Raw genomic sequence first — 11,553 nt, 5'->3', positions numbered from 1 at the left:
AGGGGGTGCGCCCGCCTGAGTCTCGACTTGGGGAGCAGGGGGTGCGCCCGCCTGAGTCTCGACTTGGGGAGCAGGGGGTGCACCTGTGTGATGATGATGAGGTGAGGATGGAACTGGATGATGAGATTCTGGAGTTGGTAGCGGTGTACGAACCACCACCGGAGACCTTGTAGTAGGATCTTCACCACAATTTCTACACTCCACCGATTTCATCATAAAAGAGCTACAAGTCTCAGCATCTCTTTGCTCCGGGCGATTAAGTAAGCAATTATGGACATCATCAAAAACCTTTTTTGAATCTTTAGGTGCCACACACTCTGCATCTTGCTTATCAAAATAATTAAAGGAGAAATTAAAGTTTCCCAAATGGGGCAATTTGCATATCTCCCCAGAAACAGAGCCTCTAAATTCATTGTAACTAACGTCCAAATACTGCAAATTCTTGAGCCCCGATAACGCAGGCAACCAGCCAGGAAAGCTATTATTGCTGATATCAAGCACCGTTAGATTGACAAGCTTTCCGATCTCGACTGGAAGACAGCCATGGAGTTTGTTGCCGATAAAGAGAACCTGGTTGAGGCTGCTCATTTGGCCGACCGAACTAGGAATGCAGCCATGGAAGTAGTTGTACGCAAAGGACACAAGGGATACAGTGGAGTTTCCAATGGTATCCGGGATGAAGGAACTAAATCTATTGTTGTTTAAGAATATGGCGTCGAAGGTCATAGTGAAGAGTGCCGGTGGGACTTCTCCTTCAAAGTCGTTGAACCTAAGATCGAGGAACTTAGCGATACGCCAATGAAAGACAACCTCTGGAAAATGGCCAACGAACCGGTTGTTACTGACATCGAACTCAAACATGAGAGTGAGCTTAGAAAAGCTACGAGGAATTATCCCACAAAACCTATTAGAGTTGATATGGAATAATGCCAAATCTGTCAAGAGTCCAAGCTCGGGTGGCAAGTAGCCTGCAATGTCGGCATGGTTCAAATCAATGCCAGCCACAACCTCAACGGTGGAGTCATCAAGCGCCGTAGTACAAAAAACGCCCCTATAAAGACAGACATCATTGCCAACCCAATTTTCAGTGAAGTTATATGGGTCAGAATATATGGCGGATTTCCAAGCTTTGAGGGCAACAAAAGCCTTCTTCAACCTCTCATTTATGAAAGTTTCATGGGGATCAATTTCAGCATCATATTTATAGTTATCTGGGAGATCATCGTGTTCTCTTAGAGCCAAAAGTTGACGACCAATGAGATACGAAACTTCAGCTTTCGTGACGGCGAGGGAGGCCGATGGGAGAGTGAAGACCACAAGGAGGAGAAAGAGAAGAAGAGAAGCCATTGTGAGATGATTTGTTATTGGGGGAGATTGGGGCCTTTTAAAGAGTTTGGTAGGGAGTTTGAATTTGTTGTTTTGTGGGTTGGGATTAATTGTAGGGTTATTTGTGGTGTTAGACTTATTTATTTAAAAATAAGAGAGAGAAACAAGGGAGGTTATTTTCCCTATTTTCTTTTGTTCGGTAAATTTTTAGAATAGAAAACATAATTAATTTATTTTAATTTCATAACAAACCTAATAAAAGAAATATTATATTATAAAGAGAAACTCCCTTAAATAATTTAGATTTTATTATCATCCTCCTAATCCTTATTCATTTTATAAATCTTTAAAATTTTGAAAACAATAAAATAATAAAGCTTTTATTTTGGTTTTCGGTTTTATTTTAAAAAAAAAAAGAGAAAATGAGAGAGGAAAAAACATTACCATATTAATTTTAAAGTTTTAAAAATAAAACTATTATTAATATTTCAGAATAATTTGGATTGTTATTATGTTTTTTTTTTATTAACTTACCATTAAATTATTTTCATTTTTTTTTATCAAGCTTAAAAAAAATCTAAAATAGCAAAATGTAACATAAAATAAAAATCTAAAAAAACATTATTATATATATTAAAATAAAAATGAAACATAAAATTTAGTTTTAAAAAAAAATCCTCCAAAATTAATTTATTAATAGATAGTTTATTGGGGAAGGAAAAAAAATTAAAGAAAAAAAAAATAAATTTAATATTTTGAATTTTAATAATGTTATATTTTTTTTTGCATGATTTTTTCACATAATGATCAACATATTTTGACACATGAATTAAAAATGAGTTGTATTGATAAACAAATTATTCAAATGTAATTGTGTAAAATACATATTCAAATATTGTTTACAAGTTGTTATTTTCTAAAATAAAAAAAATGTTATAAAATAAATCGGAATAAAAGAAAGAAAATTGATAATTTATTATTATGAATGTTAATTAAAAATTATATTAGTATTTTGTTATTTTGTTATAAGTTTTAATCATTAGAAAAATTATCAGTACATTTGTCAAATTCATTTACTAGCTAACTCTTTATTTTCTTTTAATTTTAAGAATTTTAAGAATTAAATAAATTCGGTATAATTTATCCATTTATAAATTATAATAAATCTCTTTATAAATTATAATAACATCTCTATTTTTATTTAACTTATTAAGAATTCTGAATTTTTTCGGTCCTAACCTAAGATTAAGATAATATCTTACGTTGTATTCATCTAGACCTACGTCAAATCATTTTTAATTTATTTTTAAAAATATATCTATATATATATATAATTTATAATCTAATCTTATCACTTATTTATAATATTTAATTTTAAATATAATATTTATTTATATTAAATTTATAATAAAAACTTAAAATATTTATAAAAAAATGATCCCAAACAAAACAATAATAATTTGAATTTAACATACATAAAATTTATTATATGTTTGTCATTTTTAAATCTTTAAATTTTAAAAATGAATAAAAGCAGCATTTTTTTTTTGTTATTTTAATATTGGACTTAATCATAATTAAATTGAAATAAATAAAAGGATGAGAGAGTAAAAAAACTGTGAGAATGACAATTTTTTAAAAGAAATAAAAAGAAAATTCGATAGAGAAAACAAAAAAATTAAAAATAAATTTAATAGGGTGGAAAAAAATCGAGGAGAAATAGAGATTAAAAACCAATTTCAAATTTTAGGATCTAAATAAAAACTAGTTTCATTTCAAACTTTATATTCAAACTTTCTCTTAATTCAGAATTAGAGAAAAAGCTCATGATCAAAGAAAATTGGGAGAAATTGGGGACGTCTCTCACTTTTGAATTAGAGAAAAAGCTCAAAGATGATCAAAGAAAATTGGGAGAAATTGGGGACAGAGAATATTCCCGAAAATTAAACAAGATCTTTCAATTGGACAAGCTTTTAAAAGACCAGCAATTTGAGAATCTTCCATTAATCCAGTAAAAGAGATCATTTCCTCTCTTTTTCTTCTTTTAGGAAACGGAAGGGAGAAGAGAATCACAAAAACTGCAACCTTACTTTCTCTGTTCGATCACATCACAAATCGACTAGCAAATTTGCAACTAAAACAGATCAGATCAGTGAAGAATGAACGATTCTTTCGGAAGTAGACACAGTTCAAATCCCGCTCCATAAGTCCTCCAAGCAGAATCAAATTCGAAGAAGAACAATCGGTAAGTTCATCTCCCTCGGATCATCGACTACCATCGACTACCACAATCAATCAGCGGTAACATTATTAGATCGAATCAACTAAACTTCGGATCAACAAAAATGATGCGTTCCAGTAAATCACAGATCGTGAAATTCAAAATCAGGAAATACTCCGTAAACTCAATACCTAGAATCACAGTTCAAATCCCGCTCCATAATTCCTCCAAGCAGAAACAAATTCGAAGAAGAACAATCAGTAAGTTCATCTCCCTCGGATCATCGACTACCATCGACTACCACAATCAATCGGCCGTAACATTATTAGATCAAATCAACTAAACTTCGGAACAACAAAAATAATGCGTTCCGGTAAAATCACATATCGCGAAATTCAAAATCAGGAAATACTCAGTAAGTGCAATACCTAGAATCACAAATCGACGGTGAGAGCAGCGGCTCCGACGGAGAACAAAGGCAACCGGCATCGATTTCGGTAGAAGAGGAAAGTGATTGTTCGATTGGCGATATCGAATTATTTATAACGGCAGCAACTGAAAACGAGAAAGGAAAAAAGGCGATAGGTTTGGTAAGAACCTTTTGGAATTTGCGCCATGACTTACGTGTCCAATCTGCAGGCGTTGCCTCGCTTTTGATCCAACGAATCTGTGTCTTCGGGGCCTTTTACAAAAAGAGACATTATTTTTTTAAAATTTCATAAAATAAATTAGATTAATTATTTTTAAGTTAAAAATATAGATAACAATTTGTGGAAAAAATTAGATTAATTAAAGGGATTAAGAATTAAAAATTGTATTTAATATTATTAAAGTAGGAAAAAAAAATTTAAAAAAATTAAAATGGAATCTTAAAAAGTGTTTATATGGATAACGTGTCTATAATAGGGAGCCCCTATAAATAAAACCTACCACCTATTAGCTTCCTTCTCAGCTTTAAATTCCATAGACGGCAACCAACAAATCGGAATAATAATAAATATTAATTTTATTTATAAAAAATATATATAATTTCTATAAAATATAATTTAAATTATTTTTTTAATTTTTCGAGTGATGCTAAATTCCGAAATCAACCTTGAACCGCTTGCCACGTCACTCCCACCCAACCTCTTCCGAAACACGATGAAATGAATGAATCTGACCCCTTCATATTAATCCGACCCTGTGTCCTCCACCTCATGATTAGATCCCACCCAAACCGTCCATTTTTGTTTCTACCTCGTGGGACCCACTCATCCATGTTATTCTGCGTAACAGATGTAATTACCAATTCTATTCTATAGACGCGAGAATTTTACCACCTCCAAATTGGAGAGACGTTTTTATACTTTTATAAAAATGTTTTGTTTCCCGTTGTAGTGGATATGAGATCTCACGATCTACCTTTTTGAGACTTAGCGTCTATGTTAATACTCGCTCCTTTGTGCGAAATCTCACAATCCACTTTCTTTGGAGTCTAACGCCATCGCTAGCACTCGTTCCTCTGTGTGGAATCTCATGATCCATCTCCTTTGGGGTACAGCGTCCTCATTAACGCTCTTTCCTCTCTCCGATAGATGTGGATATCACATTTATGATCCAAAAACTCGATCAATTTAGACTATTAATTCAAGCTCAAAAAGTTGGGTTGGGTTGGGTTTAATTTTTTTTTTAAAGTTTGTTCGCACGAATTTTTTTTCAGGACAATCCTACTGACTCGAAAATAAAATTACAATTCAACCCATCTTTATCTCACCATACTTTTTAAAGATTATTATGAATGTCAACCATGGTATAGTAAATAAATAAGATTTTTTTTTAACTAATTAAAAAAATAATTGGACAACTCGAAAATAGAGAATTTGTGTTGGGTTAAGAACTATATTCCATTGGTTCGGATCACTAACCTAACTAATCAAAAACTTTGGGCGGGTCAAAAAAAAAATTTCTACCCATACAAAACAAAATTTAAAAAAATTATTATGCAATTTTTAAAAGTTTTTTTAAGTATGGTTTAGATACAAATTAACATAATGGGTGACCTAGTTTTTACTTGCTTCGAACCTTTTCGAATGTGGACCAAATTGTGTCCGGCATTCCTCATACCACGCGCGTTTCAAAGCAGTGTATTGCACGCTCCCCCACTTTCTCATGGTTAGGTTTCGCGAATTCAATCGTTCAAAAAATACACACACACATATTTTGTAAACCAATCCGCTCCCACAATTTATCACCGAGCAATTATCCAGTGCGAACCGTTCGTATCGTATTCCCGATAAGGATGAAGACAATACGTGCTTTTCATTGAATAACGGCAGTTTCCAGTGGAAGCGGACGCAGAGGATTATGGTCTCTTATAGTTGAGAAAAATTATAAATTATATAAATAATGTTTGAATAATCAGTTTTGTTTGGACAAGTTTGGTGACGTGTAATAGCGGCAGCTTTCTTCTTTTCTCCTCCAAAAAGAAGGAGAAAAACGGATTTACCCCTGTAATTAAAGGGGACACGGAGGGGTATAATTGTCCAAAGGAAATTAACAGATCAATACATATGAAGGGCAGAGAAAGCAACAGAAAGTTTAACCCTGACTATCGAGTTCTGCGTGAGATCTGCGAGAGAGAAAAAAAAAAACAAGCGCGATAGAGAGAGAGAGAGAGAGGAGATTTTCTCTCCCGAGAAAATGAGAGAAAATCACTGAGAAAATTGCAGACGGAAGAGGCGAAAAGCTGCGCGGAAGACGAAGCCGCGTTCCTCTCTGGATTGTGTATTTGTATAATCTGTTGTGGCGGTTTTGGTTTTGGTTTTGGGTATTTTGGAAGGAATCTGCGTTTCTTTCGGTTTTCTTCCGCCATGAGGATCCGGAAGAACGCGAAGTTATCGCCACTGTTGTTTTTGGCTGTGGAGTCGGTTCCTGAGTTTCATCTTCAGACGCACGTTTGTCAGTTGAACCAGTCGCCATGGGATGTGATTCCTCTCCACCAACACGCCACGAACCAGGTTTGTTTTAATTAATACAGAGATGGAGAGATTTCTATTCTCTATTCTCTAATCTTCTAAATCTTCAATCTCCTTCTCTTCTTCTTTTTTTCACTCTCTTCTTTATAGATCTGCTATTAATTTCCTTTTCTCTTTTCTTCTCCCTCCTCCTTCCGTTTCCCTCTTTCTTTAGGGTTATTCGTTTTCCCCTTCCACTTTAGGGTTCATCCTAAAACCCTAATAATTTTCCTCATTCTTCTCTATTTCTCCATGTTTCGTTCTTACAGCTCGAGGAGGCTGAAGATAGCTTCGTCGAAAATGCTAGCTTAGGCGATTCCATCGGAGCCGTCGATAGGTGAGTTTTTCTGTGATTTCTTCTGTTTGTTTTTATTATTGTGCATTCTTTGTGCCTTTTCTGTGATTCGTAAATAGTTGCTGTTGAGTGAATGAGTAAATGCTCATACGATAATCTGAAAATTTTTCTTCCAAGAGAAATGGTCTGGTAGTCTGTGTTGTTATTATCTGTCCGTCGCTGTTTGCGTGTTTGAGATTTATTTATATATACGAATACAGCGTCGCGTCGATGGAGGGGTCAGCGAAATTTTCGAACAATAATATAATTATTACGGACGAGAGTGAAGTAATGGCAGACAAGGATGGGGATAATCGTGAAGATTTGGATGAAAATGGAGACGGATTCGAGAAATTAGTCGATAGCAGTTGGAAATGTAAGAAACAAATTAGAGAGGAAGATTATTCTTCGTTTAGTCCCGACCACCACCGCCACCGTACACTTCCTAGGTCTAGTGAGAATAATTATTATCCTACTCCCAATAATTGCTCGCGTACGAAGAAATCCGCCACCGGAGATACGGCCTGGCGGCTAACGCGGCCGACGAGGGTTTCGAAGAAGGCGGTTAGTGCGGCGGCGGTCGGTGGATCGAATCCGTACGAGTTTTATTATTATTCTGGATTCGGGCCACAATGGGGGAAGAAGAGACGGGAGAGAGGGGGAGGGTCGAGCGAAAATACGATGGGAATTCGGAGCAATGCAACGACGCCGTCGGAAATTAACAGCGCGGATTTAGATTATGTGGAAGAGGAGGACGATGACGACGATGAGGAGGAGGAGGACGGAGAAGGCGACGGCGGGAAGAAGCGAATGAGGAAGCCGGTGAAAGCGCGGTCGTTGAAGTCGCTGATGTGAAGGAAGAATGAAATGGAAATGGAATTGGAATTTGAATTTGGAATTTGGTTTTGGTGGTGGGAAATTTTTATCGAGGGCTTCTCAATTGTTTGTTAGGGTTGAAGGATTTTTTTTTTCTTTTTTATTTTTATTTTTATTGTGTAACATATTATTAGTATTATTATTATTTTATAATTACTTTTAAATTTTGATATTGTTATTCTCTGCGTAATCCACGATGATGCTGTCTGTTTTGTGGCATTGCGTGGCGGGGTGGGTGAGTTTAGCGTAGCTCATGAACGTGGACAGCAGGAGATTTCATAGGGTGGGTTTTAGGGAGACCGAGACATTGTGTTTAGTCAAATAAATGGGTAGTTTGGTAATTTTAGACTTCTTTTTTTTTTTTTTTTCTGTTGATAATAATAATATATTATATATATACATGTTGTATTTATGGAGTTTGGGTTGCTTTTTCTTTTAATTTTATTTTAATTTTTGGGGCTTATGGTAATAGATGACGTGGCAAGTGATAAATTTTCCATATATGAATATTAATAAAAGAATGGGCCTACATTACCTTATTGGGTCCACATAGACAGCAAATTCCACGTTGATGATGTAAATGTGTAGTGAATCGTGGAGATCTAGTTTTTCTTTTCATGAATATTAGTTAACTTACAAGTTTCATATCTCAATTTCTATACTGGTGCCTACTTAAGTTCTTAATTTCTGGAATTTTAAATTTAGTTGGTACGCTTCTAAAATTTTAAATCGTGGTTAATATGTTATTGAATTTTAAAGAGTTTTAGGTCTTGTTTCATAGTCATTTTAATTTTATATATATATTCTTTTTTTTTTTTGTTTTTGAAAATTAAGGTTATTGAATTTCTTTTATATTTTAATTATTGATGTATGCTTATTTGTTTTTAAAAGACATATTTTCATGAAAGGCGTCTCGAGAAAAAAAGAAAAAAAAAATAGTTGGCAGCTCAACCATTTGAGATTTGAGAAGGGATTCACTATTTTTGTTTTTGTTATTTCTAACTACTTTTGTAAATGAAACTGCTTTTTCTCATCCTTTCTCTGTCTCACCATCATAATCACCTTTTCTTTTTTCTTTTTCCTTTTTATTTTTCATAATAATAGTAAATATGATTTGTCAAGTTTTATTCAACCGATTAAATTGATTTTTTTTTTCTTATCCATTCTCCTTAAAAAAAATTATCAGTAAAATTATTTGGTAAATTTGAGAGCAGCTATTGAATGTGAACAACAAACTTTCAATGGCTGAACTAGGGGAATTGAAATTGTTTTGGAAATTGTTCCTATTTCCTTATACACACATAATAAGTATTATATATATATTATATAAAAAATGAATGTATAAATATTAAATTCATTTTTTCATCCGGCTTCCGCCCATAGGGACCCACCCTGTATAGAGCGAGAGAATTTAAACGGAGAATGAAAGTGAGAAGAGAGTTCTCGTCCTTCGATAAACAAGGTCGGATATGAGAATTGTACTCTCTATCTTTGCCTAATTCCCGACTTTGTCCCACCCCATCTCCACCTTTTTACATATAAAAATAAATATATGTGTTTTCTATTACACTATGATAAATAAGGTTTTTTTTTTTAAAAAAAAATTGTCTTATAATTAATTATATTTTTATTCGAGAATATTATTTTAGATTTTTATTTACATTTTTTAAATAAAAATAATATTGTAAAAAGGAAATTATGCACAGAAAAATTTATTCATTTTTTTTAAAAAAATCCACTCAACCCGTCAAAATAAATAAAGAATTTTAAAGAGATAAAAGAATAAAAGAGAGGCAATGAAAAAAAAAAAAAAAAAAAAAAAGAAAAGTTAGTTCCTCTGGAAAATGCATTTACATACCATATAATATCATAACCGTTAGGAACCTAAATTCATAACTATGGTCAGACTCTACTTTTATTGTAGAATAGGGTATGACGTACAATACTTCTCTGGTCCGCGCACACATACACCTGGGCCCATTAGGTTGGTCTGTTAACTTATCCTCTAGTCTTAACTATGGACAACCACACTCTAACATCGAAAGAAACAAAAAGATAATTTTTGCATCACCCAGTCCTAACGTAAGTTGATTTATAATTTTTGCATAATTATAATTCCCTCGTTGGGAATCTATTATATGCTGTCTTAGAGTTAGTTAAACTTTCCATGCGTTACTAGCTGACAACTCCTCGAACTTAATGATTGGCACTTAATGAAAGTTATAATTAAAAAAATTGAGAATTTAATTTTCATCGATGTAGTCCCACTTAATGATTGACACGTTGACTTCTAACTTTAGTATCTCAATTCCTATATTAAAAATGTGGGAGTCACCATAAGCGCTCCCGTGCAACTGGAGTTAAATTGACATAAAATAACAAGCTTCGCTTAAACTTATCATCTTCCTCTTCAAATAGTATTTCCGGTGATACTTAGTGGCGACAACTGTAGTAGCAACAGAGATGGTGGTTAGGTTGAGGTGGGTTTCTGAAGCAGCAACTAAGATGGTGGTTCGGGTTTCGAACCTAAGGTTTAAATATATCGAGAATTTATTAGACACAAAATTAAAATCGTAAACTGGCCTTGAGAGCTCTTTCCAGTTTTGGGCACAGTTGGATGTGTTGTAATTCTCCATACACAACTCACGTACGCTTACATGGACCCATCAGATGGGCTCATATACGTACCACTTGGATTTTGGCTTGGTTGAGCACAACGCGCTAATGTATTGCCAAACACCACAAAAGGAAAAATACGTGCATGATATCATGACGAACATAAATATCGAAGGTACGCTTCTGTACTAACATAACATAACGGGGAAGTATCTCGATGCATGTGACGTACATAATACATGAGGTTCCAATGGTTTAAAAATCCTAGCTTAACTTAAAAATCATTTTCTCTTTCCTTTCATCCACGTCAGAGTTCATCGATGCGTCATGCATACATAACAATCATCATGTCTTTCATCTTGCAACATCATATAATCTATAGCAAAGATTCACGTGACAAAATATAGCATGACTTAGTTTTTTATTTTATTCATATCAAGACATATTAGGACATGGCAAACATACATAACATACAAAACACAACATAACTTATTTTTTTTATTATTATTTATTTTACATTTTATTAGTTATAAAATTAAAAATTTATGACATATTAGACACTTTTAAATTAATATTTTTGAATTTTTGAAATGGTATTAAAAGTATTTAAAAAACCCTTCTAAATTTTGAATAATTTTATTAATACTTTTAATTTTTTAAAAACACTTAAAATTGTTTTTTTTTTAAAAAAAAAAATTCAAGGATTCATTTGCGTTAGTACTATATTTAAAAGATACTCATGAACTTTCCAAAATAATATTAAAGAGTCAGTAGATAATCTGATCGATAGACATTTTTTCATTCATATATTGTCGGTAAGAATTTTTTTGCCTTTTTTCATAAAATGTATTAATATTACTTTTAAAATTTTATAAATATTTTTTAAACATAAAAAATGTCCGAAAGATATTAATAAAGTTTTTAAAATTGAGAGTATTTTTTATATAACCCTTTAAAACTATTTAAATGTATTTTTAGATAAAGTATAAAATTTAAAGATATTTTTATTACTTTAACGCTAAAATATATTACGGTCCAAAAAGATATTTGTATGTATTCAATAGAAAGTATTAAGAATATTTAAAAAAAAAAAAAAAAAAAACTGTGATAGATATTTAAAATTACTTAAAAAAATTATGAACAAATGTAGAAGTTACAACGATGTTCTAACAAATAACAAATGA

At 32.8% G+C, this 11,553-nt stretch overlaps 2 protein-coding genes and 1 long non-coding RNA gene across 3 annotated transcripts in view; 1 reads left to right on the top strand and 2 right to left on the bottom strand.

Annotated features, from left to right (window-relative positions):
* The window catches only part of LOC111464211 (proline-rich protein 36-like), a 7,302-nt gene extending 5,810 nt beyond the window's left edge, over window positions 1-1,492 (bottom strand). Inside the window, exon 1 of the mRNA XM_023108307.1 lies at window positions 16-1,492. Within this exon, the coding sequence (XP_022964075.1) occupies window positions 16-1,347 (1,332 nt within the window). The 5' untranslated portion in view covers window positions 1,348-1,492. The remainder of the gene's footprint in view (window positions 1-15) is intronic.
* Window positions 1,493-3,404: 1,912 nt separating this feature from the next.
* Window positions 3,405-4,181, bottom strand: LOC111464449. The gene is made up of 3 exons (XR_002714040.1): window positions 3,976-4,181; window positions 3,739-3,844; window positions 3,405-3,608 (listed from the first exon to the last, which is right to left on the bottom strand). It is a non-coding gene; the product is annotated as an uncharacterized LOC111464449 (long non-coding RNA).
* Window positions 4,182-6,145: 1,964 nt separating this feature from the next.
* Window positions 6,146-8,135, top strand: LOC111464410. The gene is made up of 3 exons (XM_023108608.1): window positions 6,146-6,546; window positions 6,813-6,880; window positions 7,099-8,135. The coding sequence occupies exons 1-3, from the start codon at window positions 6,400-6,402 to the stop codon at window positions 7,730-7,732; spliced, it is 849 nt and encodes a 282-aa protein (XP_022964376.1). The 5' UTR covers window positions 6,146-6,399; the 3' UTR covers window positions 7,733-8,135.
* Window positions 8,136-11,553: the final 3,418 nt, after the last annotated feature.

The sequence above is a fragment of the Cucurbita moschata genome, unplaced genomic scaffold, assembly GCF_002738365.1.
Source record: "Cucurbita moschata cultivar Rifu unplaced genomic scaffold, Cmos_1.0 Cmo_Scf00030, whole genome shotgun sequence".
NCBI classification, from domain to species: domain Eukaryota; kingdom Viridiplantae; phylum Streptophyta; class Magnoliopsida; order Cucurbitales; family Cucurbitaceae; genus Cucurbita; species Cucurbita moschata.
This window is presented reverse-complemented; position numbering and strand designations above follow the sequence as displayed.

What these genes read in the sequence shown, in the direction of transcription:
- LOC111464410 (XM_023108608.1), top strand. Translation starts at nt 6,400, where the DNA reads ATGAGGATCCGGAAGAACGCGAAGTTATCGCCACTGTTGTTTTTGGCT. An exon ending in ACCAACACGCCACGAACCAG is followed by an intron (nt 6,547 to 6,812) that starts GTTTGTTTTAAT and finishes TCGTTCTTACAG; the next exon opens with CTCGAGGAGGCTGAAGATAG. An exon ending in TCCATCGGAGCCGTCGATAG is followed by an intron (nt 6,881 to 7,098) that starts GTGAGTTTTTCT and finishes ATACGAATACAG; the next exon opens with CGTCGCGTCGATGGAGGGGT.